Genomic DNA, 27,934 nt, shown 5'->3' with positions numbered 1-27,934 from the left:
ACCATCACCACAGTCTGGGGGAAAAAAAAATTCCTCACAGCCCCACTAAAAATCCTGCCCCTTACCTTAAACCTGTGTCCCCTCATGACTGACTCTTCAACTAAGGGGAACAGCTGCTCCTCACCCTTCCTAATCTGTTATTGGGCTAGCTTCCGCTGACATGGATACAAAACTCCCAACACAAGCTGGTGGAATTTAAATTCAATGAATAAATCTGGAATATAAAGCTAGTCCCATTTATAATGGACATGAGAACTGCGGTCAATTCTGGTTGACATGGACGAGTTGGACCTAAGAGTCTGTTTCTGCACTGTATGACACTGAAAGGTGCACACTGGATTTTTTTTTCAGTCTTACCATGGATTGTTCCTACTGTCCCAGGGCATATCCCAAGTACTTGAGCAATTTTGACTCTCATTTTCCTGCTTTGTTTTGAAACGTTCATTTTCACTGCGAGGTAGAAGCTCATGTGGAGATAAAGGCTGGCATAGACCTGTTGGGCTGAAGGGTCTACTTCTGTGTTGCGTATACCGTATTGATGTAAAATAAAGCGAGCAAGACAGAGAAATATCTCAGACAATCTGACACCTATTGTAGTTGGAGTGAATACAGTGTCTGGCAGCCTGTCCAAAGTAAGGCAGGTTACTGTAGCAACGCAAACTTATACAGGCTGTTGACGCTAATGCACAGCCTGACTCTCACAGCTTGTTTGACCTGCCAGTGCCTGTCTCCAGCTGTGCACAAGGATGTCGGTCACATTCGTCAAGCTGCCCACCATCAGCCGGCCCTGCCTCAGGGGAACCCCGACTGAGTCGCTGAGCCTGCGGGTGGACGGCGCTGCTTCGAGGAGAGCCGCCACGGCACAGCCGCACGTCGCAGGCCGGGCATCCTGGTCGCCAGGTAAGGAAGGTGGGTCCGCTTTCACAGGGAAGGGAGAGCCAGGCTGGGCCAAACGGAATCCACATTTTGCCAGGTTGCTGTCTGCCTCTCAGAGGGCAATTTAAGTGCGTATTGTCTTAATCTCAGGGAGAATGGCCTTGGGATTGTTGAGTGTAAGAGTCAGTGGGTTTAGGCGTACTCACTCACAATGTGAACCTTATTCACACGTATCCCTTCTTTCTGCAAAGAGAGAATGTGTGACTCTTGAGATGTGTAAAAGTCTTCCACTTGATTGTTGAGCATATTTCTAAATAATTCTAAGAACCTTAAAAATTAAGGTGGTTACCAATACATCCAATCGTGGACTCAGAAGAAACGTCTTTTCTGAGGGAGTGTTTAAAAACGTGGAGCTTGCTAACACACTCTAGCATCAGTGGTTGAGATGACTGGATAAAGACATGAAGGAGAAAGGAACAGAAAGACATAGGGTTGTCCAGACTTAAACCACACAGAAGCCCTTTAGTTCCATCAATCCTGCATTGATCTGTCTACACTGATCCCACTTTCCAGCACTTGACTCAAAACCGTTAATGTCGACAAGCAAAAGAAAGGCAATCAGTAATGATGCTCATTGGAGAGCCGATGCAAGCACAATGGGCCAAATGGCCTCTTTCTGCTCAGTGATTCTGTAGTAGACCAGCACCATGGTTGGCACAGACCATGGCTTAGAAATTTTGCAGATATTGGGTCTTGGACACGATTTCAATGAAACCTGCAACAAAGTGGCATTGGAGTTTTGGCACATTCATTGCTGACAGTAGTCCACAAGGGGAAGTACAGGGCAATTGGTGGGTGAGGAGGTGAACTGGGCTTTGTGATAGGGTTGAGGAGTGACCAGGAGGGGTCATTGTAATCAGGAAAGACAGGGGGAGATGAGAAGAGTGTAGTGGAGACTTCTGCAGGGGAAAGAGGGAGATTGGGAGAGGCAAGAGAGAAATTGGGAGAGAATAGAGAAACTCAAGGCAGGAGGTTTCCACTAACTCTTGATCAATATTTATCCTTCAACTAATGTCAAAGAACAGGTTATCGAGCCATTTATGAAACGGCTGTGGGAGCTTTGTGTATGCACATTGGCTCTGAGTTTCTTATATTTCAACAGTAACTATAGTTTGAAAAGAAATCCATTAGTGGGAAAATGCTTTGGGATGTTCTAAACTTGTGACATTTCAGAACTCAAGGAGTCTCAAGGGCATAGTGAAAGACAACCTTTCAGCATATACCTTGATGGGCAAAGGGCTGAGATTATACAATCATTGTACATCCCAGTGATGATTGCTGAACCTCCACTGAAATGCTCACTTCAGTCAAGACTAATTGTTTTGTAAAATTATTAAACTTATTAAAACTTGAGTCAAAACTTTGCTTTGGCATCATTCAGCTCTGGAAAAGTCATCCACAATAAGATATATACTACTGGGATTGTGCCATTTCTAGAACAGTCCTTAGATACACATTTTGTTAGCTTTGATTCAACTTGTAAACTTGATAGAAAAAACATTACAAATTAATCTTCAGATTTGCAAAGAACTATCTCTTGAACAATATGTTATAAGGTTCTCAGCTGAGAGTCAAAGCATTGGGTTAATAAAAGAGAGCATTAGGGAACAAAGATTAATTTTAAAGAAGTGTTGTCCTTATTATAAAATGTTTGGCAAAATGTTATTTGCAGACATTTCCCCGAAGTCATGTAATTTGTTGTGTATTGTGGTTATACTATTAGACCAATCTTTCAGTGAGTTCAAATCCCCTGTAGCAATTTAAAAAGATTGGAAATTAAAAAAAGCCGCTATCAGCAAAAAGGACAGTGAAGGTGTTGAATTGTCACAAAAATCCAATTGGTTCTAACACTATCATTTTGGGAAAGAAATGTTTTGACATTACGAAGTCTGAGGTATAAGTGACCTAAGTCCACAACTAGCATGGTTGACTCTTAGAAGTCCTTTGATGTAGCCTGGTGAATCATTGCACCTTATTGAATTGCTACCAATAGTTTAAGAAGGCATCACCATGTTCTCAAGGTAAATGAGAGTGGACAATTAATGTTGGCCTTACCAGTGCTGCCCACAAACATACAATGAATAATTAACAAAAAAGTACATCAAGCATTCCATTAAATGTGATCATAATTTTAACAAAAATATCTTGTTCAATTCTTACACAAATAAAAGACTGTGCAAAATTATCTTTCATGATGACATTGTCCCTGTTGGGATACTGCACATTAGAGTCATAGAGATGTACAGCACGGAAACAGACCTTCAATCCAACTCATCCATGCCAACCAGACTAAACTAATCTAGTCCTATTTGCTGTTGGCCCATATCTGTCTAAACTCTTCCTATTCATATCCAGATGCCTTTTAAATGTTGTAATTGTACCAGCCTCCACCACTTCATCTGGCAGCTCATTCCATACACGCACCACCCTCTGCGTGAAAAAGTTGCCCCTTAGGTCCCTTTTAAATTTTTCCCCTCTCACCCTAAACCTATGCCCTATAGCTCGGGATTCCCCCACTCTATGGAAAATATCTTGTCTATTTATCCTATCCTTGCCCCTCATGATTTTATAAGCCTCTAACACCCCAGTAAAAACAGCCCCAGCCTATTCATCCTCTCCCTATAGCTCAAACCCTTCAACCCTGGCAACATCCTTATAAATTTTTTCTGAGCCCTTTCAAGCTTCCGATAGGAGGGAGACCAGAATCGCACACAATATTCCAAAAGTGGCCTAACCAATGTCCTGTATAACCACAATATGACTTCCCAACTCCTATACTCAATGCACTGACCAAAGGTGCAATACTGATGGAATGTTGCAGCATTAGAGGCTATACTAAGCTAAGACTCTGACTGCTCCCTCAGATGCACATGAAAGCTTCCACAGCACTACTTTAAAAAGTGTAAAATAAAAATCCCAACGTCCTGCTTCTTGCTCAATCAGGACCAAAAAAAAAGCAGATAATTTGGTCCTTTAGTTACCACTATCTGTAGGAGCTTCAGTGTCTAAATTGGTTGCTGTGATTTGTACATTACTGTGATTGCACTTCAGAAGCACTTCATTATAAAGCACCTTTGGATGGTCTGATGTTGTAAATGGTGCAGTTTTCTGATTATAACATTACACGAGCTTGTGTATCTGACAGGTAATCGCAATGACCAAGGCTCCCAAGTGATGATGCACTGTATGGTAGTTAGTCTGTATCATAGATTGCAATTATTTTTACTCGGTGTCAATGTGAAGCTCGTAATGGAACGTAAGCAGCAGTCACCTGCAATCCCAGCATCCTGCCACTGCACTTCCTGCTGATTGAAAGTGATCAAATGTCCTGTTCTTCATGATGTATTCAACTTTTGAATGCACCTGCAATATTCTGCTTAGCAGCACTTTTCTGAAAATATATGTACCTGCTCAATCAGTTGAGCTGCCAAAGGGATTAACCATTTGAAATCTCTTTATCCAGTATTAAATCTTTAAATAGAGAGGGCAAGTTTCAACAAGCCCTCTAATTAATGTATTTCTAATGCAATCTTGAGTGATAATTAACAAGCATTGTAAGATTCAAACCTAACACTGTTAAATCATAGGGAGCATAAGTTCAACCCAGATTTCCTCAAGTGAACTGATCAGATCGTGCAATACGATCTGCATGCAGAGGTATAGATTTGATGAGTATTTTCTGTTTGGGTTTCGGGTAGCAGTCATTGCAGTTTTATTTCTCTCCAACTCTTTCTCCAGCCTGACGGAAATTTAGAGAATTTCAAAGTCATGACTAAAAAGAAAAATGCTGCAGATGCTGAAGATTCTAAATAAAGTCGAGGTGCTGAGTGGTTCTGAGGAGAGATGCTCATTGGGGTTCTCAAAGGTCTGAAATGTTTATATCTTAAGAAATAGGAGCAAGAGTAGGCCATTTTGCCCCTCATGCTAAAGTAGGCCATTTGGCCCCTCAAGCCTAGTCCCACCACTTTGTAAGATCATGGTTTATTTCCTCCTGGTCTCAGCTCCTCTTTTATGCCAGTTCATCAGAACACTCAACCCTTCGATATTTCTATCAACTTCCTCTGTAAATACTTGCAGTGGTCAAGCCTCCACAACTCTCTGGGGGAGAAAATTCCCAACATTCACTATCCTCCTGGAGAGGAAATTTTGTTGCATCTCAGTTTTAAATGAGTATCCTCTTGTTCTGTAACTACATTCCCTAGTGCCAGATTCAGCCATTGGTGGAAACATCTTCTCCCACATTCACTTCACTCTCCTACACAGATCCTACCTGACCTACTATCCTGTTCATGGATTTTGTAATTTTATTATTCTCTCAAGTTTTTTTTCTGCTGTGTTCTTTCCAGAGTGTTGTGTGATTCTCTCTTCTCAAGACTGCACTGTAAACTGGCAGGTTAATTTATCAGTTGTGGGTCCTTAGGTATTAATCTCTTTTTTTTCTGTTTCTACAAGCTGACTGACATTTTGCGTGCCATCAGCATTTTCTGTTTTTATTTAGGTTTCCAGTATTCGCAGTATTTTTTTAAATATTAAAAGTCCTATTGAATGCAGTTTTGAAAGTTACAGAAATAATTAGTAAGCCCTGCCTCTCAAATGTCTTTCTGTTTCAGGGAAGGCGAGATTGGGAATAATTGCAACAGGCAAGGTCAGTTCATGATCATTTGGTGGTGTGAGGATTGAGAGGCAAAATGAATGTAGTGGGCACCAGTGAGAGTTGAGTTTCAGCATGTATCACTCTCATTTTGTATCGGAATGGGCATGAGTTCAAGGCACACTCTGAGATCTGGATACGGAATCCAGGCTGACATGTACCACTGAGTATGTGATGCCTTGGCAGAGATGCCATCTTTCAGATGCCTGCTCATGTTGGTGACAGTAAAAGATCTCAGCCAAATCAACTTATTACCTGCATCAAAAAAAAATAGATTGGGGTAGTAGATTCATTCGCCGCGCTGGTGTGGTTTTTTTGCATTTGTTTCGTCGCCTTGCTGGACGACGTCGTCAGCGGGTCTTCGATACATATCTGACTGACAAGTCACCTAGCGAGGCGATGAAACTTCTGCAGGAAACCACAGCAGCTGGGCAAATGAATCTACGACCTGAGCTACAACAACCCGAGCTAAAAATCTTTGCAAAAGCTATTAAACAGATTCCGTATTCCACAGTGACTTCTGGGATCCAGCTCTGCACCCAAAGGCTACAATCTTTCCAACATTCAACATTCATTCCTTTCACCACCTGCACACAGAGTCAGCAGTGTGTACCAACTATAAGTTGCGCTGCAACATCTCATCTTTCAGTGGCACCTTACAAACTAGAGATCAATACCATCTAGAAGGATAAGGGCAGAAGAAAGAAGGGAATACGACCATCTTCAAATTCCCCTCCAAGCCTTTCACCATCCTTCCTCGGAAATACATCATCATTCATTCATTCATTCCTTCGGCTGGATCAAAGACTTGAAATTCTCTCCCTGACAGAATTGTGGATGACCTCACAACCCGAGGACTGTGTCAGTTTGAGACAACAGCTCATCACCAGCTTTTGAAAAGCAAATTGAATTGGACAATAAATATTGGCCATGCTGTCTTTCTAGCTCTTCTCATACAGAAGGGTTATCTGCTGACAGAGCATCCAGTTGGTCACCAGCATCCCTCCAGCCCGTTAAAAGTTCTGGGCTGCATTTGAGGTGCGGGGATTGTTCCAATGGGAAACAAGGACTGGAAGTGCACCATAATAGAGCAATTTTCTTTTCTCCATTTGTGGTTTTGATGGGCAGAATTCACGCTAGGCAGCACAATGACTCTGCATTTGAATGACAATGAGTAATCTGTGAAATGTAGGCAGCTGCTTGGAATCAGGCAGAGAGAAACCTTGAAGTGGCTGAAGTCTTTTTAAATTTAAAAAGCATTAGTAGATTGAACCCGCTGTGGATTATGAACATTGCCGCAGAAATGCTGTGCATGATTTTCTATACAGACAATTTTGTGCACCCTGTTGGGCAAGAGACAGATATAATTATTGCCTTGGTAACCTCAAAAAAATCAGTCAAGTTATTTGAACTCGTGGAACAGGAAAAGGAAATGAAATAAACATTTTGCATTGCTATAGTGCCTTTCACTATCTCAGGACATCCCAAAGTGCTTCCATAGAAACGTTACTGCTCGGGGAGAGGCTATTCAGCCCATTGTGACTGTACTGGCCAAACAAAAACTAGCCACACATTCTAATTCTAATTTCTAGCACCCGGTTTGTAGTTTTATACGTTAAAGAGGTTCAAGTGCAGATCCAGATTTTGTTTTTAAATGTGTTGAGGGTTTCTGTCTCAACCACCAGACTGGGCACTGAATTCTAGATGCCCACTATCTTTTGGGTAGAAAACATTTACTCTAATTCTCTACCAATCATCTGAAGTCTGTGTTTTCTCTCTGCTAGAGGAATCACTCTATCCAGACTCCTCATAATTCAGTACATTTCAGTTAAACCTCCTCTATTCAGTGGAAAACAACTCTAGCTTCTCTATTGAATAACTTTTGAAATGTGTTCCTTGTTGTAATGTAAGAAGGACATAAAGTGAAGACCAGAATGACATCACAGCTTTTAAAAAGAGACAGTGCAAGATAGCAGATGATGACACATCCCTCCCAGATTGTCTCAATGCCTTCTCGCTTTGAGCAGAATTTCAGTGGAGAGGTAACACCTATTCCGACAAGTCCTGACAAACCTACCCCAACAGTCACTACATCAATGGTCAGATCAGTTTTCCTTCATGTGAATCCAAGGAAAGTGATGGGACCAGACGGATTACTCAGAGCATGTGCAGATCAACTAGCTAAGGTCTTCTCAGACATTTTCACCCTCTCCCTGCAACAGGCCACTGTCCCTGCCTGTTTCAAGAGGGCCAACATCATCCCTGTGCCTAAGAAGGCTCATGCAGCATGTCTCAATGACTACCGCCCAGTGGCCCCAAGTGCTTTGAAAGGTCATGGCATTAATCAATTCCAGCCTCTGCACTACTCTTGACCCACTCCAATTTGCCTATTGGACCAACAGATCCATGTCAGATGCCATATCACTTGCCCTTCACACCTACCTAAAACATCGTGACACCAAAAACAGCTGCGTAAGAATCCTCCTCATTGGCTACAGTTCAGCCTTCAACACTATTATTCCCTCGAGACTGATTACTAAACTTAGTGATCTTGGACCAAGCCCCACTCTCTGCAACTGGATCCTCAGTTCTCTGATCCCAAAGGCCACAATCGGTGAAGATTGGGGACGATATTTCATTCTCACTAACACTCAACACTGGAGACCCCTCAGGGGTGCTTACTCAGTCCCCTACTGTACTCACTGTATACCCATGACTACATCACCAAATACCAGACAAATGTCATTTACAAGTTCGCTGATGACACCACCATAATCAGTCGAATCTCAGATGGCGACGAAACAGACTACAGACAGAAGGTGGAAGATCTGGAAAAATGGTGCATTGAGAACAACCTAGCTCCCGATGCTGGCAAAACCAAGGAACTCATTATTGACTTTTGGTGGAATGTTACTCATGCCCCCCTACACATTAACAGCACAGAGGTGGAACGAGTGGAGAGTGTCAAGCTCCTGGGGGTGGTCATCCACAACAGGCTTTCTTGGACTCTTCATGTGGACGCACTGGTTACAAAGGCCCAACAACATCTCTTCTTCCTCAGGCAGCTGAGAAAATTTGGCATGATGGTGAATACCCTTGCCAACTTTTATAGGCGCGCCATTGAGAGCGTTCTGTCTGGGTGTATCACTACCTGGTATGGGAACTGTACCATTCAAGATCAGAGACGGTTACAGAGAGTGCTGAACTCTGCCCGGACAATTACAAAGGCCAACCTCCCATCTATAGAATCCATCTACCAGGCCCGCTGTCAAGGAAAGGCTGCCAGCTTTCTCAAAGATACATCCCAACCTGGCAATGTTTTTCTACAACCTGTACCACTGGGGAGAAGGTACAGAAGTCTGGACACACACACCAGCCAGTTTTGAAACAGTTTCTATGTGATCTGCCTGTATTGCTCGCAAGACAAAGCTTTTTGCTGTGCCTTGGTACATGTGACAATAAATTCAATTCAATTCAATTCAGGATCACACCTGAAACGGTATCTGTTTATTATAAGGAATTTGATATGAGTAACCTTGTATGACCAACCTCCTTCAAACCTAAGTAATGTTTCCACAATAGTGGTTGCAGCATATCCCTTCATAAAATTGTTAAAAGATGTCCCTAGATCTTACTGGACCAGTGACATTACCACTATCATCTCCCCAACTTACTGTAACGTTCCCTAAAGCAGCTGCATTGCAAATGAGCTATATCACAGCAGTGAGTGAGCTTTAAAATGTCTCATTTCATTATGGTTGACATATTCAATCTGCTCCATTAGCCTATTGGAAAGTGGCTGATCTTTACTTCAACTATCTTTTCCTACCTTTCATAAAAAAATCTATAATGCTCAGACTTGAAAATTCAATCTTTTGGCAGATTAAGTTTCAATTTCTACTATGTGTTGTAAACTGTGGGATTTCCATATTTTTAAAAAATGTTATTTATTGTAAGTTTGGGTTTCTGGTTTTTCAGTTAGTAACCCAGTGGGAATTCTGTGTCTAAAGTTAACAATTGTGAGCGCTTCCGTAGCCATGGTGGTTTCTTTTAAAACAGTTTTTGAGACCTACTTTAGAATTACAGGGTTTTGTGTGCATCGTCAATTAATGTTGTAAAATTTTCGATTGTTTGGCAACTCAGCAAGTTAAATAGTGGAGCCTCAGGTTTGCTGGAGAGTCCTGGAATTTGGCTTTTTTAATCTTAAGGGAAACGTGTAGCTGAGAGAGAGGGAATTTTAATTTCACTTTTGTCTTTTGGTTGAGTGGGGCTGCCCTACAAAGTCAAGAGAGACAGAAATTGCTGGAGAAACTCAGCATATCTGGCAGCACATGCAGAGAGAGAAACAGAGTGAACATTTTGAGTCCAGGGACCTTTCTTTAGGATTCCAAAACCTCTGAAACTGTGCCAAATCAACTTCTAGATTTTGGGTGAGGGCATCAGTATTGTTGGATTAAGGATTCAAACCCCAGGCTAATGTTCTGGAGCATGGGTTAAAATTCCATAATGGTAGATGGAGAAATTCAGTTAAACAAAAGCAAACCCAAAAACTGGTGAGATGTTGAGCATTAAACACTGCCAGTGGTTGTAAAACCTGCAAACGTTGTTATAAAATTGTTACCATCTGGTTTAATAGTACCATTTAAGGAAGGAAGTCCTTATCTAATGTGACCTACATGTGACTCCAGACCTACAGCAATCTATTTAGATCTTAACCGACCTCTGAGATGATCTCGTTGCATCAAATGCTGGACTTGCCAGCAAATCCCATAATCCCTGAAAGAATAAAAATGACTGACGATCCACAAGCAGACAACATTCATCAGACAGGAGTACTCCCTCCCAGTCGGAGAACACTTCAGCGGACTGGGACATTCAACTTGGACCTTCGAGTGACCATTCTCCAAGACGGACTTCGGGACAGGCAACAACACAAAGTGGCCGAGCAGAGGCTGCTAACCAAATTCGGTACTCATGGGGATGGCCTCAACTGGGACCTTGGGTTCATGTCACACTACAGGTGACCCTACTTCACTATACACTCTCTTTCACACAAGCATACAAGCGCGGGTATAACACACACACACACACACACACACACACACAAAACACTCTCTCTCTCCTACAGACCCACATACTCACGCAGACCGTCGTTCATACACAAGCTCTCTCTTATACGTACACCCCCCACACCCAGACCCACACACACGTCCTCTCACAGACTTATACCCTATTACACTCATACACATGCACACACTCTCTCATAGATACACTCACACACCCCCAAACACACCCACATGCTCACACTCACTCTGTCTCCCTTGCACGCGCACACATATAGTTTGTGGTGTGAATTTGTATTTGCAAAATTATGTTTTATTTTGCTCACAAACTGCATAAATCAATGTAAGATTTTGTTAATCCCACTTTAGAAACAGAATCACTGTGAACATTGGGACACAGACAGACTTTAACCTCACACCTTCAATGCATTGTCTGAGCTGAGATGACACCTATTGTTAAAGCTAACTTGGGATCGTAACTTTAAAAAAGTTCTGGGATTTACATATAAAAGAACTGAAACTAACATGGTCATTCTAAAAGATGAAAGACTTAACAAACAATCCAGTTTTTTTCAATATATCATTTCAGTGACATCACAATATAACCTTTTGCTATAAATTTTGTGTAGTATGATTTTATACTCCACAACCACCTGATGAAAGAGCAATGCTCCAAAACCTAGTACTTCCAAATAAACCTGTTGGACTATAACCTGGTGTTGTGTGATTTTTAACTTTGTCCACCCCAGTCCAACACCGGCACCTCCAAATTATGTGAAAATGATCATTAATATCATGGGGCAAATGTCATACTCAATATGTTTAATTTATCCACCTTTAAAAAAATTGTTCCTGGGACGTGGACATTATTGGTTAGGCCAGCATTTATCCTAAATTGCAGATAAAAGTCAATAACATTGCTGTGGGCTTAGAGTCACATGTAGGCCAGACCATTCAAGAACAGTGGATTTCCTTCATTAAAGGTCATTAATGAACCAGATGGGTTTTTGCAGCAACTAACAGTAGTTACTTGGCCACCAGTACGCCAGATTTTTATATTAAATTCAAATTTCACACCTGACACACTTGTGTATCAGACCCATGTCCCTACACATGGGATTCTGGATTACTAGTTACTACATTACTACTACACCATTGCTTTATCTCTGAAGTCTAAAAACTTGGATTCTCAATTTGGATAACACCATTCTTTCCAAGAATTTCCTCTAGTGTTATTTAACCTTGAACAAAATGGGTCTTCATGACTGTTTCATTGTCACCATTATTGAGACGAGCTTTCAATTCCAGCTTCATTCAGTAATTCAATTTAAATTTCACGATCTGCTGTGATGGGATTTGAACCCACATCCCTATAACATTGGCCTGGGCTTCTGGATCACTGATCTGGCAACATTGCCATCACGCCAACATCTCCACCATCCTCTGTTCCACACAACAAACTGAAACTGAGGGAAATGCAATTAAGAGGATTATTTAAAATCATTGGGACTGTTCTCTTTGAGGAAAAGAAGGCCAAGAGGAAATTTTCAAAATCATGGATGGGCTGAATAGATTGGATAAAGTAGAAAAAAGGAAAAAGAACCAGAGGGTGTAGATTTAAAGTGATTTGCAAAAGGAGCAAATGTGTGAGAGAAAGTTTTTTCACTCAGTGTGTAGTTTGGATATGGAATGCATTGCCTGGAAGTGTGGTGGAGCTAAGTTCAATTGAGACATTCACGAGGGTATAAAATGTTATTTGATTAGAAATAATATACAAAGGAAATTAGTACGTAATGACAGTAGGTAATGGGTTGAATGGCCTCCTTCTATGCTGTAACACATCTGTTATCTTGAATTAGATGACTAATTTAAAGAAATATTGAACTTGATTTATAATACTTGAGTTCAGCCTAGATTTGTAACAACAGGGCTTAAATGATTTTCATCCATCGCTAAAAAAGATGGTAGCAGATTTGTGGTAGCAGATTTGAAGAATGCAAAATGTGATGAACTGCAGTACAGTATATGAACAGAGAGCACACTGCCTGTGGGAGTGGATCCGTCAAGCTCACAGCTATGACTAACTTGCCTTTCACAGGCATTACTTCTTGCTTTTCGGTGTCCTTGAGGGAAAGATTATGCAAGCAAACTAAACAGTGAAACCTTGGAACTATCAATTGAAAATAATGTTATGGAGCTGCTCAACCAAGGTCAGCGCTTTCCTTTTCAATGAAAAGCAAAGTACTGTGAACGCCAGAAATCTGTATCAGGAACAGAAAACCCTTGATAGGAGATGTGACAGAGTTCTTAAGGGAAAATAAAGACAGCTGTATCTTTAACAATTTGTATTTCCTCTCAATAAAATGCTGAGTGTTTCCAGAGGGGTGATTACTTTCCTGTTGTTTGGATGTTGTTAAATGCCCTGTGTACATTTTTTTCTTCCCTTGTAGGGTTTACAGCAGGCAATGATAACAGATCACGGGCTCACACTGCAATAGGTCGCTTCTCAATGGCGTGTTCGCCCAGACAGACATATGACACAAATAAGGTTGGTATAAGCATATCAGTTTTCTTCCAGATAATTCTAATCAACCTGTTCACATATACCAGGGGAAACAGGGCATAAACCTAGACCTTCTGACCCTGTGGTAGAGACACTATCTTTATACCAAACAGGTTCCTTTTAGAATTGAATTTTAGTCCTTGCCCATTCTCTTGTGGAGAAGATATTTTGGATTACAGTGTTAAGGTGCATCATTGTTAATTGCTGAGATTAAAGTAGATAATCTGGGTGGCATGGTGGCTCAGTGGTTAGCACTGCTGCCTCACAGTGCCAGGGTCCCTGGTTCGATTCCAGCCTCAGGTGATTGTCAGTGTGGAGTTTGCACATTCTCCTTGTGTCTGAGTGGGTTTCCTCCAGATGCTCCGGTTTCTTCCCACAGTCCAAAGATGTGCAGGTCAGGTGAATTGGCTATGCTAAATTGCCCATAGTGTTGGTGCATTAGTCAGAGGGAAGTGGGTCTGGGTGGGTTACTCTTCGGAGGGTCGGTGTGGACTGGTTGGGCCGAAGGGCCTGTTTACACACTGTAGGGAATTGAATCTAATCTAAAATTGCAATTCAGTTATGGATGGCAATTATATGCCAGTGATGCCCGTCTCCCAAGTCTTAGCAAGAAGAGAGCTGTCAGTGTCTTGAGATTGAATCATCAACTATCAAAAGAGGGAAAATAAACTCCTACTATTCATTGCCACCACTATGTTACCAATGGTGGGTATGATGTTGAGGAGGCATTTAACTGATGGTAAATGATGGCAGGTGGGGGCACCCCTCATTCTCACCTCCACCCAATTAGGTCTTTGTCGAGAATGCCCATGAAAAGTCTTCTTACCACCTTCCATTCCTGTTGATTGAGGCCCTTAAGTGGTCAATTAATGTGTGAAAACATACAAATCAGGACCAACAGGGGGTGCAATACTTTATCTCCCCTTCCAACACCACTTAGACTTTGCTCCCTACCTCTCCCTCACCTTTGATGACTTGCATTGCCCTTAACAGGCTTTACATGTAAATTAATCATTTGGAAAACACAAGTGAATAACTGGTGGAGATTAATAGATGAAAAAAAATACACAGGTCATTTGGTGATGGGGAAAAAGAGTCAGTTGTGTGTAAGACCACTGGATATGAAAGAAAGAAAAAATAACAAAATTAGGAGCAGGAGTAGACTATTCAGTACCTCAGTCAATATGATCATGACTAACTGATTACGCCATATTCCCTCCCTATCCTGATAACCCAATCACCCCATTGTTTGTCAGGAATCTATCCACTGCAGCCTTTAAAATATCAAAATATCCTGCTTTTGCAATCTGTTAGCAAAAGAGTTCCAAACACTCATGAACATGAGAGCAAAAGAAATGTTTCTTCTCATCTCTGTTTTAATTGGGCATCTATTATTTTTTCAGCAATGAGCTATAGTTCTCCCACAAAAGTAAACTGCCTCTCCATATTCACCCTGTCATGACCCTTCAGGATCTTATACCTTTCAAGCAAATTGCTTCTTACTTTTCTGAAGTCCAGCAGATACAAGCCTATCATGTTCCACCTTTTCTCTTAAGACAAACCAGCCATTCCAGCTATTAGTCTGTGAATCTTCTCTGAATTGCTTCTGACTTATTTACATCCTTCCTTAAATAAGGAGGCCATTACTGTGCACATTGCTCAAGATGTGGTTGAATCAGTGTCCTCCTTTTGTAATTGATTTCCCTCACAATGTGCCTTAACATTCAATTAGATTTCCTAATGACTTGCTGTACCGGCATACTAACCTTTTATGATTCTTGCAGTAAGACACCCAGACCAGTCTGCATTTCAGAGCATCTCCCACCATTTAGATAAATTGCTTTTTATTCTTCAAATTGTCCAGTGTCACATTTTTCCACATTATACTCCATTTACCAAATCTTCGACCACTCACTTACCTTTCAATATCTCTTTGTAGCCTTGTTATCTTCATATCAAAATTTTCTTTCCTGCCTATATTTGTGTCAGCAGCAATTGAAGAAGACCCGGGTATGCTCTTTCTTTGCTTCCTGTTAGCTAGCGAATCTTCTATCCATTCAAATACATTACTCCCAACATCACAGGCCTTTATTTTCCTGATGTCACACCTTACCAAATGCCTTTAGAAATTGAAGTACACTACATTCACCAGTTCTCCTTTCTTCACCATGCACACAACCTCTTCAAAGAGCTTCAATAAATTGGTTAAGCGTGATTTCCCTTCTATAGAACATGTTGATTCAGCCTGATACTCCAATTCAGAATCTCTTTCCACTGCTGCTGGTATTAACCAGCTTTCTGGTCGCTTTCGTTGCTGACCAACTTGTTGAGACCTAATCCAGACACTGAACAATGCTATAGTTGGAGGGAACATTTGCTGTCAGGACAGGAAATGTCAATGTGGGAGAGAAGACCTATAAGACAAGGAGAAGAGAGGCAGAGTACCTCAGTAACCATTGCTGCCCTTGGAGTTCCTGACTCTGGAATTACAGCTCATGACTTCACTGAACATCACAACCCCACTTTGGGAAGCCCTGTCTTAATATATAGCATAGCACAGACTTATAAGTCTGATTCCTGGGATGGATGAGTCTGATTTCTAAGATGAGAGTAAGAGCATTAGAGATTCATCATGGGGACCTAAGCGAAAGCGGGACCAGGATCCACTGGTGAGCATAGAACCTACAGTCTCTAACAGCTAGAATGGGAGCAGGACCAGATACCATCTGCAAGCTCCCATCTGAGCCATGCATCATCCTGACTTGAAACTATATGACTGTTCTTTTACTATCACTGGGTTAAATGGTAGAATTTCCTTCCTTACTACACTGTGAATGTACTTCCACTGCTTGGACTATGGTGGTTAAGGATAATTAGGGATGGACAATAAATGCTGGCCTAGTCAGCGATGCCCATATCCCATGAACAAATTTAAAAACATGGAGGAAAAGAAAGGACAAGATTGAATTGATTTCTTCAATTAGTGAGTCATTCAAAGAGAAGAAGTGACAATCAGTTCAAAATCAATTGCATTATTCATGGTGACCCTCTTTGGGAGGAAGAAGGGCAATGAGAATCAGCTTTAAAAATACCAGATTTCAAAGGGAAGGGGAAATGATGTGTGAGGAAAAGGGTACTGATTGGTTAGTTGAGGTGTTGTCTTGAGAATGCAGCAGGGATCAGTTATCACTTAAATCTTGGATGAGTTGATAAAGGCACAATATCATGAACATGTTTTTTGAGTTTTCAGAGAATTGGGTCCTCTTTTATAGCCTTTAGTAAGAGTAAGCAAGCTGTATTCAAGCCTGATTGATAATCTTAAATTGGCTATTAGCACAATTCATAGCACAATAAGAGTCAAAAGAATCAACTCAACAACAGAACCTGGGATCAAAGACTTACTGAATTGTCTTTTCAGGTTTTCCTATTTGTCTACAACTGTACCATTACAGATTCACATTAAATTTTTGGCACTATGTTCTGAGTTTTACAGCTGAGCTGGATGTGTGCAGTCAGTGTCCTGCCTATTGCAAACAATTGAATGGCCGTGCTGGTTTAATGTGATCTACCAGTCATTGGGCCACAAGCCTACATATCTGACATTGGTTACACTAAAATATTGTATTGGCCACAAATGACTCTGTTAAAAATCACACAACACCAGTTTATAGTCTGACAGGTTTATTTGAAAGCACTAGCTTTTGGAATACTCCTCCACACCATGTAATGACTATGTCTTTTTTACTTTGAGTTTTTTTGAAGCTGTAGATAGAATTAAGAAAGAACTGTTTTAAAACAAGCTGATTTTGAAAGAGTGGTGGCAGTTTCAGAAAGCAATTAACTTGACATTCATTGCAGATATTGTGTAAATGCCTGTTTGAACAAGCAGTGATTGCAATGTTGCAGACTATTTGGAGCAAAGGCAAGGAATACAGATGCTGCTTTTTTTGCAACAAGAAATTGATTGGTCTATGGACCAGTGACTAGTTATGAATGACAAAGATCTTTATGCCTAGCAACAAGTGGTGTGATTGGTTCTCAGGTAAGCTGGGAGAAGTGACAGACAGAAAGGGAGTGAGAGAGAGAGAGAGTGTGTGTTCAATGCTTCCCCAGCTCAGGAGTGGTCTCTGTGTTCTCTATTGTCAAAACTCACTGCAAACATGAAGAAAATCAGTTTCTTTTTCCTGTAACAGTCGCTGTAAGCTGTGACTTTTCACTGATAAGTCAGACTTCTTATGAGTGAACCAGCCACCTTGTGTTTCTTGCCAACCAGTAGAAGCAACCAGAGAAAGACAACTGAAGTAAAGTGCTGGCCAGTAAAAGAGTCAAAAGAATAATCTCAACAACAGATCCTGGGAACAAAGACTTTCAGATTTTCCTCTTGTCTATAACCTAATTATAGACAATAAACAATAGGTGCAGGAGTAGGCCATTCGGCCCTTTGAGCCAGCACCACTATTCATTATGATCATGGCTGATCATCCACAATCAGTATCCTGTTCCTCCCTTATCCTCTTGATTCCATTATCTTCAAGAGCTCTATCCATCTCTTTCTTGAAAGTATCCAGAGACTTGGCCTCTATTTCCTTCTGGGGCAGAGCATTCCATGTATGCACCACTCTCTGGGTCAAGAAGTTTCTCCTCAACTCTGTTTTAAATGGCCTATCCCTTATTTTTAAACTGTGTCCTCTGGTTCTGGACTCACCCATCAGCGGAAACATGCTTCCCCCCTCCAGAGTGTCCAATCCTTTAATAATCTTATACATCTCAATCAGATCCCCTCTCATCCTTCTAAACTCAAGTGTATACAAGCCCAGTCGCTCCAATCTTTCAATATATGATAATCCCACCATTCCGGGAATTGACCTTGTGAAGCTACGCTTCACCCCCTCAATAGCCAGAATGTGCTTCCTCAACTTTGGAGACCAAAACTGCATACAATACTCCAGGTGCGGTCTCACCAGGGCCCTGTACAGCTGCAGAAGGGCCTCTTTGCTCCTATGCTTAATTCTTCTTGTTATGAAGGCCAGCATGCCATTAGCTTTCTCACTACCGGCTGTACTGCATGCTTGCTTTCATTGACTGATGTACAAGGACACCTAGATGTCATTGTACTTCCCCTTTACCTAACTTGACTCCATTTAGGTAGTAACCTGCCTTCCTGTTCTTGCCCCCAAAGTGGATAACCACACATTTATCCACATTAAACTGCATCTGCCATGCATCCATCCACTCACCTAGCCTGTCCAGGTCACCCTGTATTCTCATAACATCCTGCTCACATTTCACCCTGCCACCCAATTTACTCTGTCTCTCTGTGGGTGTGAGAGGAAGTTTATAACGGGGTTAAAGTTTTAGTTAACTATTATATGCTAATGGTTTATAACTGGTTAAATGTAGCTAGATCCTAATTTCTTGTAATAAATAATGATTCTCGTTCAGTACATAAACCTGGTCCACACTTTCTATCAACCTGGGTCTGAAAGTCAGGTAAATTGGGGACTTGATGTACTTTATAAAAACTTTAATCTTTGTGATGACCCTAGTAAGTCAACACATTTTCAGCTCTAGTAAGTCATAACCTGCAATAAAAAACAGAAACCTGTCTTTGGTTTCATGCAGTGTCCTGATGAAATGAATCAAAAGCTTGAGGAGTAGCAGTTCTTATTCCTTTAAGACACTTTACTGATTTCTGAACATAGACTGCAATTATAGCCACTGCTCACATTGTTTCAGGCAGCAACTGTTTGCCTTATGTCCCCCATCTGGATTAATCTTTTATTTCTTTCATTGTACCATTATCACCACCTTCTGCATCGCACCATCATCCATCTTATTATTTCATCCCCCCATCTTCATGAGGAGAGATGTTTTTTCACTCAGAGGGTGGTGTAACTTTGGAATTCTCTACCTCAGGGAGCTATAAAAACTCAGTCATTGAGTAAGGTGAAGATTGACTGTTTTCTAAATAATAACAATGTAAGGGGATATGGGGTTACAATGAGAAAAAAAACGAGGATGATTAGCCCTGATTGTATTGAATGATGGAGCAGGATCAGTGGGCTGAATGGCCTGTTCTTCTCCTATGTTTCACTTTATTACCAATCTTTCCTTTTGTTCTTTCCCCATCCTCTTTTCCTTTAAAATCTAGCTTTACGCAGTTCTGACAAGAGTTCATCAACTTGAAATATTAACTTAGCTACTCTCTCCACAGATGCAAACATGTGTATTTTTATTCTTGCCTGTTTTATCAATGTGCATGGACGTGAGGGCTTGTGTGTAAACCCCACACTGGGAATGTCTAGCATTGATTTGATTTAATCTGTCATTTTCCTATCATGATTATCACAGTGTGCTGTGACTCCTTTAACTCCAGGTCAGGGCTTTGATCAGAGAGAAATTGAACTCCAGTTTTCAAACAGTTCAGCGGATGTTTCAGACGAATGATCCTAAGGGAGCAGGCACAGTTTCAAAGTAAGTCATAAATTCTACACAGCACTTCCTTTGGGAGAAAGCCAAAAACCTTGATGGATAATACATCGTCCTGTTGTTTTTAATACATCGCAGTTTATTTGGGGTGTGGAGTTTGTTGGTTGACTGTTGCTTTAAAGTGACCAAAAGGAGTTGGATTCTCCAGTATGTCCCTGTTAATGCAAAGTTAATACTGGAATGGCATGAGATTATTACTAATTAATGCTTATTCTTGTTGTCCAACAGTGTATTCCGTGACAGTACAGAAGGAGGCCATTAGGCCCATCATATCCCAATTTCCTTGAGGATAGTCTAGGACTGCAGTTTAGGTTCTGAGCATCCATACATTTAGCACTACCAGTGTAATTCTGTTATCGAAATGCCATTTGCACCTTGTGTGCATATGCCCAGCACAAGCCTTGCCAAATGTCATGTGAGTGATGGACTTAATGCAGACATTAGGAGTACATGCCTGAATAGAACAGGCAGCTTGTATGTCAGTCATTATATAGTAGGTGATTTGATTTCAATGCTGACATGTGAGACCTTGTTATTCTACCTAACACCCTATCTTAACTGTATGAAGCTGAACAAGTATTCAGTAGCATGGAGGAAGCCCTCTTTCTCTCCCCATGCACCCTTACAGCACCAGTTTAAAGGGATCCCTGGCAGCTTGTGGTAATTGCTGGTTTCTTTCGACTTGCTGCGCATGTGTTTGGGGAAGTCTTGGGTGCTTTGACAAGGTAGTTACAATTTGTTGTTCATTGTGGGTAAATTATCTATTAAGAGACAAAAGTGAAGGGGATTGTTTAAGTAAGTACTTAAAGCACATAGAAAGAGAGACTGCTAGTACACAGGTATTTTGGGAGGTAGGAACCATACATATGTGATACTCCATTCTGTGAATAAATCTGTTGTCAGGAAAAATATGAGTGCTTAGCTTTGCACTTCACTAACTGGTTTGGGATGAAATTATCATTTGGTGACGGCATGTGAGGTTGGTCTTGGTGATGATGACTACAACTCTGAGTACAAGATTCACTCCCAGTGATAAGTGTCTGACATAACATAAGAACATTGGTAAATTTGGCACTTACTCATAGAGTCATAGAGATGTACAGCATGGAAACAGACCCTTCGGTCCAACTCGTCCATGCCGACCAGATATCCCAACCCAATCTAGTCCCACCTGCCAGCAACCGGCCCATATCCCTTCAAACCCTTCCCATTCATATACCCATCCAAATGCCTCTTAAATTGTACCAGCCTCCATCACTTCCTCTGGCAGCTCATTCTATACATGACTACTCTCTGTGTGAAAAAGTTGTCACATGTGTCTCTTTTATATCTTTCCCTTCTCACCCTAAACCTATGCCCTCTAGTTCTGGACTCCCCAACCCCAGGGAAAAGACTTTGCCTATTTACCCTATCCATGCCCCTCATAATTTTGTAAACCTCTGTAAGGTCACTCCTCAGCCTCCGACGCTGCAGGGAAAACAGCTCCAGCCTGTTCAGCCTTTCCCTGTAGCTCAAATCCCCCAATCCTGGCAACATCCTTGTAAATCTTTTCTGAACCCTTTCAATTTTCACAACATCTTTCCGATAGGAAGGAGACCAGAATTGCACACAATATTCCAACAGTGGCTTAACCAATGTCCTGTACAGCCATAATATGACCTCCCAACTCCTGTACTCAATACTCTGACCAATAAAGGAAAGCATACCAAATGCCTTCTTCACTATCCTATCTACCTGCAACTCCACTTTCAAGGAACCATGAACCTGCACTCCAAGGTCTCTTTGTTCAGCAACACTCCCTAGGACCTTACCATTAAGTGTATAAGTCTTGCTAAGATTTGCTTTCCAAAAATGCAGCACCTTGCATTTATCTGAATTAAACTCTATCTGCCACTTCTCAGCCCATTGGCCCATCTGGTCCAGATCCTGTTGTAATCTGAGGTAACCCTCTTCGCTGTCCACTACACCTCCAATTTTGGTGTCATCTGCAAACTTACTAACTGTACCTGTTATGCTCACATCCAAATCATTTATTAAATGACAAAAAGTAGAGGATCCTTGTGGCACTCCACTGGTCACAAGCCTCCAGTCTGAAAAACAACCCTCCACCACCACCCTCTGTCTTCTTTGAGCCAGTTCGGTATCCAAATGGCTAGTTCTCCCTGTATTCTGTGAGAACTAACCTAATTAGTCTCCCATGGGGAACCTTGTCAAACACCTTAATGAAGTCCACATAGATCACATCTACCGCTCTGCCCTCATCAGTGTTCTTTGTTACTTCCCCAAAAAACTCAATCAAGTTTGTGAGACATGATTTCCCATGCACAAAGCCATGTTGACTATCCCTAATCAGTACAAATACATGTACGTCCTGTCCCTCAGGATTCCCTCCAACAATTTGCCCACCACCGACGTCAGGTTCATTGGTCTATAGTTCCTTGGCTTGTCCTTACCATCCTTCTTAAACAGTGGCACCACGTTAGCTAACCTTTGGTCTTCCAGCACCTCAACTGATGCAGAGTGAGAGGGAGGTGATGCTCAAAGAGGGATACGGACAGAGGCAGTGAAGGAGTTTCAGCAGGAGGTTCCAAGTGTATTTCTGCTCTCTGAATGTAAGCCAGGTTTCATCGACGTAAAGAATTTAGTACCTCTTGCTAACAGACCTGCAGCCTCAGAGTGAGGTATGGATAATACTGTCAGTGGCTAAGAAGGCGTGACTGTGATGTATCACTATTAATTCACTGTCACTGTGTTAAAATTCTGGAATTCCCTTCCTAAGAACATTGTGGGTCAACCTACAGCAAGCGGTTCAAGAAGGCAGTCCATAACTGCCTTCTCAAGGGCAACTAAGGATACGCAATAAATGTCCACATCCCATGGTGAATAAATAAACGAGGTGCATTGCAGATATCACTTCATTCACATTTGGTAAGTCCATCTGGTTGTATCTGTGACAGCATGCTTCCATTCCCACCTCAATGCTTGTCTGCAGGATTTCCTCAGGGTCCTCTGTGGATAAAGGACATTTCCCCTCCTCTTTCCCTCATATGCCACGGCCTGGAACACTGTATCTGAGAATCTAACCTCCACACGCTGCTGTGTTGCACAGCCTACATCCCCTGTCACTCAGACACTCTTCCACAATCACTCCCCAGCTGCAGCCATAGTAAACTTCCCTCTAGTGGGTGAAGGCTGACACTAAGTACTACAGTGTATGTGATGCTGGGCTTCCTGCTGAGACAGGCAAACACCCACCAGCACATTTACCGTTGTCCACCTATGTCACTTGGATTATCAGACAGCACCGATTACATTGAACAGATGCAGATTAATCACATGTCACAATTCCTGACCACATCTACATTCGTTGGGCATCTGATCCCATGAGCCAGCTCCCAAATGTTTTGTTAATTATTCATGGATGTGGCAGTCAATGGCCAGGCCAGCATTTATTGCTCATCCCCAATTGCCCCTTGGTATGAGTGCATTGCTAGGATCACCATCAGAGGGCAGTTAACAGTCAACTACTTTGCTATGGATTGAGTCACATGTTGGCCAGGCCAGGTAAGGATGGCAGATTTTCTTCCCCAAAGTGAACCAGATGGGTTTTCACAACAGTGGCTACATTAGACTAGCATTTCATTCTAGACTTGAATTGAAACACCACCATGTCCCATGGTGGGATCTATTACCCCAGAGTGTTAACCAACGGTTCATTACCACAATGCCACTGCCATCATCTGAGTTATTTTATTTCTGCCTGAGGGTTTTCTTTTCCACTGGGATATGGAATGCTGAGAAAATGAAAACCCCAATGGAAAGAATGGAGCATGTTTTAAATTACATTTTAAGATTTAAGTAATTCATTGGCTGTGAGGCATTATAAGACATCTCGAGGACATGATAAAGTGTTATATAAATGTTCCTTCTCCCTCGAAGCTGTAAAAAGCAGGGAGGCACAGAGCCAAGAGAAGTGAGTGGAAAATCTGTGGGAGTATCTTGCAGCTCTATTAGTGTGAGCCTTTCCAGGTAATTGGGTAGTGATAATGTATGCTCAGTGTGAAACTGGCACGAATCACTTACCTGGTTGGCTTTTAGCCACACTGGGTGCCAACCAGAATTAAGGCTCTTCCAAATGAAAACAACTTTCTCAGGAACTGGGGCGATTTTGTTTTAATTAGCATTTAAAATCTGGCATAGTGAAAGTACTTATTATTGTTCTTGTAATATTATGATTTTAATTACAATTGCTTAACCCTTTGGATTAATCCTGGCACAAGGTAACCAAAAGATGAATTTGTGATATTTTTAAATAGGCTAATAACATAGCGAACTATTCTAGAGCTCTTTGGGCAAGTTTCCCATCTTTCAGACTCTGTAAAGGTGAGTTTATTCAAAGCTCTCCTGCCCATATATTGACTCGCTTCAAATCCCCTTTACCCATCAGCCAGTGTTCACTGACCAATCTTCTAATCTGGAGTCACCTCCATTTTACAGTCCCCATCTGGTTCGTAAACCTCTCCCTAGCCCCCTTTCCCACTTTCTCTGTAATCTCCTCCAATATCACAACCCAGTACAATCGTTATACTGTTCACATTCTAGCCTTGTGAGCATCCCTTCAATCACTGTATTGTGCCTTCAGCTCTCGAGGTTTTAAACTCTGGAATTCCATCCTGGAACCTCGGCAAATCCAAACATCACTTTCTTCATTGAGGGCACTCCTTGAAATTCTCCCTTTGGCTAAGGTTTTAGTCATCTGTCCAAAGGTTGCATAGTTTGGCTGAATGTGTTTTTTAAATTTTTTTTTCATTAGTGGGTGTTGCTAGATGGACAGCATTTATTGCCCGTCCCTAGTTGCCCTGTGAGGAGGTGGTGGTGAGCTGCCTTCTTGAACCGCTGCAGTCCACCTGCTGTGGGTTGACCCACAATGCCATGAGGGAGGGAATTCCAGCATGCTGTTAATAATTCTCTTGTGAAGCATCTGGGAGACTTTAGTGCTTTAAAGAGCCAGATAAAAGTAAGTCGTTGATGGCATATTAACCACTCATCGACCATTAACTGTTTTATTTGGCACAGAGAGGCGCTGACAAGGATTCTTTGGAATTTATGTGGATATTTAAATACTCAACAAGTCAACGATCTCCTTGGCAGGTAATTATAACATTTAAATGTATTCCAGTGGATTTTTTTTGTTAACTATTGGAGGTTAATGAATGTATTGGTCCTGACAATATAGGTGGGAATCTCAGTGAAATACTGAAGAAACCAAATTATTCTTCATTTTGTTCCTTCCCTACTCGCTCAGACTTTCAGTGTATCAGTGGAGAGGACAGTGGGATGGTTGAGGTGAAGATACCAAATCATAATTAGCCTCGAAGGAACAGAGTGTATGAAATTCAAGGGAGGAAGTCAGCTTTGCCTCAGGTTTAATTTGTCACTGGATCCCATGAGCAGGCCCTGCCAGCTGAGGTGGAACCAGAACCTACCTTTTGGAGGCTGGATGATCACATTCTTGTTTTTGCAGTGCTTGGAGAGATCTGATACTGTTTAAAAAAAAACATCTTTCAGGTCAAATGTTAAAAGATCACTTGGTCATTATTTTGAAGAAGAACTAGAGAGTTCTATCCCAGTGCCAAGGTCAAAATCTCCTCCTCAACTAATATCACTGCAATGGATTTTTAAAAAATCCCTTTGGGATCTCACTGTGCACAACAGCAGGAACCAATAACCCATCTTTAGAAGAAGGTTCTGTCTGTGTTAATCTGATCACTCATCTCTGTGCTGCAGTCTTATCAGGCTATATACATTAGCAAACTCTAATATTTCACACCAGCCTGACGACACTTCCATTATTTCAACTAACACCTTCCTCAGCATCTTACTCAGACAGTAACCTGTTGTGGCAAGGCCTCCAGTACAGGTGGCGATGGTGAGGAATAGGATGGGTAGGGGAACTCAAGCAGTCTTTGGTAGCAGGACAAAGTTAAAAATCACAGGACACCAGGTTATAGTTCAATAGGTTTATTTGAAAGTACAAGCTTTTGGAGTGCTGCTTCTTCATCAGCTAGATAGTGGGGCAGGATCATAGGACACAGAATTTATAGTAAAAGATCAAAGTGTCATACAACTGATGCGATGTATTGAACAAACCTAGATTGCTGTTAAGTCTCTAGTCACTTAGAATGGGAATACCGGTTTCGATTGATTAATATGTAAATCCCAGAACTTCTCTGAAATCACAGTCCTGAGATAACTTAAGGTTTTATCAGTATAAAAAAGGTGACATCTCAGCTCACACAATGCATTACTTTGTCAGAAAGGGCCTTATAGAGAGAGGGCGATACACACTAAAGGAATTCTTCAACCAGATATGAACTATATGCTTAATTCTATGCAAGTACTATGGTTTGTTAGTTTGACCTTAATTTCCTTTCAGGTTTTTAAAGAATTGATGCTAGTGGAATAAAGAAACACTGCTTCATGATCTTCAGGCTGACCATGTGTTTTAATCTCCTGTTGCACTATGGTGCTACAGATTAGGATAAATGGAATTATATGGCTTCACATGATTTCTTCTACAGAACTCTCTAAAGTGGCTTATCCAAACATATATAAACAGTTTAAAAAAACAATAATTTACATTTATGTAGGGCTTCTACAATCTCAAAGGACTTCACAACTCATTAAGTATATTTCATGTGTATAGTCACAATTGTAATGTAGGAGAAGGAGCAGCCAGTTTGCACACAGTATATTACCCCAAACAATAACAGGATAATGAACAGATAATGTGTTTCTCGTCATGTTTGTTGCAGAATGCTACCCCTCTTCCTCCAATTGTGTCCTTAGATTTTGTACACAGCTAGACCAGGCTGCAGTTTAGCATGTCATCTGAAAGAGTACATCAACAACAGTGTACCATTCCCTCAGCCTAGAATTTGCATGCAATCTCCCAGTTGGGATTTGAGCCCATAAACATGTGACTCAGAGGCAAAACCACTACTCAGTGAGCCACGTTTGACCCCTCGATGCACTGTACCAAGAATGAAGAAACTGAAAACCCATTCAAGCCCTTGCCTGAATCTCCACCAGGCTCCAGAATACAAAGGTCGTAGTGAGGAACTGGTCATGAGCTGTTTGGCTGTAGACAGGACAATGTGCTCGAGGCTAATAATCCAGGTTGAGGTTTACTCTTTGTGGGACTGGTTGTTTTACAGTTGGATGCCATTAGTGGTCCATGTTTATGTGGACCGTGGACTGGCACCCATACTACAAGCTGGTCTGCCTCTCCTGAGTCCATTTAGGGACACGTGGTCCTGAAGTGGGACTTGAACCCAGCACCTTTTGGTGCAAAAGTATTAGAGCTGCCTACTGAGCCATTTGAACAGTCAAACTTTAGATTATCTGTCTTTCTTATCATTACTGTCTATTAGCTGGAACATGTGTCTCGATTGACCATCTCTGAGAGTTTGGTTTTCTAAGTTGACCTCTCCCTATTTTTTAGATTAGATTAGATTACATTACATTACAGTGTGGAAACAGGCCCTTCGGCCCAACAAGTCCACACCGACTTGCCGAAGCGTAATCCACCCATACCCCTACATTTACCCCTTACCTAACACTATGGCCAATTCACCTGCACATCATTGGACTGTGGGAGGAAATCGGAGCACCCGGAGGAAACCCACGCAGACACGGGGAGAACGTGCAAACTCCACACAGTCAGTCACCTGAGGCGGGAATTGAACCCGGGTCTCTGGCGCTGTGAGGTAGCAGTGCTAACCACTGTGCCACCGTGCCGCCCAGAACGAAAAGGCTGAGGTGTCTCCTCATCATTCCTTGTAGTTCTGTTTTCTGTGCTCCTTCTAACCTGAACACTTAACTCCATGGCAAAATCCAGTCCACTAGTTGAGAAAGTTCTCCATCACAGACATTGAAAATTTCTCTCCTTCTTTACCTTGAGCACTGTTTTTCCCAAGGGTGACTAACCTATCCTAATATCACTATTCTAATTTATCTACACAACTTTGAAAACTTTGCTCATCTATCTCCTCGTCAGTGTTCAAACTGTAGCCAGAAAATCTCCACATAAGATAACTGCTTCCCTTCTGTTCCTTAACTTAGGCCCAGTGGATTAACTCCTAGAACCATCTCATCAATCCTTTCTAAATGGAGCTATAGAAGCCTAGGGGAGGCTAAGGGTCAGAATTATTGTTGCTAGACTAGTAATCC

General features: G+C 41.6%; 1 protein-coding gene across 1 annotated transcript in view; it reads left to right on the top strand.

Annotated features, from left to right (window-relative positions):
* The first annotated feature begins 746 nt into the window (after window positions 1-746).
* Window positions 747-27,934, top strand: part of LOC122559441 — a 99,059-nt gene continuing 71,871 nt past the window's right edge. Inside the window, exons 1-4 of the mRNA XM_043708891.1 lie at window positions 747-900; window positions 13,101-13,198; window positions 19,590-19,687; window positions 24,779-24,853. Of these exons, the coding sequence (XP_043564826.1) occupies window positions 747-900; window positions 13,101-13,198; window positions 19,590-19,687; window positions 24,779-24,853 (425 nt within the window). The remainder of the gene's footprint in view (window positions 901-13,100; window positions 13,199-19,589; window positions 19,688-24,778; window positions 24,854-27,934) is intronic.

The sequence above is a fragment of the Chiloscyllium plagiosum genome, chromosome 19 (assembly GCF_004010195.1).
Source record: "Chiloscyllium plagiosum isolate BGI_BamShark_2017 chromosome 19, ASM401019v2, whole genome shotgun sequence".
Lineage (NCBI taxonomy): Eukaryota > Metazoa > Chordata > Chondrichthyes > Orectolobiformes > Hemiscylliidae > Chiloscyllium > Chiloscyllium plagiosum.
The sequence above is the reverse complement of the archived record's forward strand: the minus strand, read 5'-3'. Positions and strand labels throughout refer to the sequence as shown.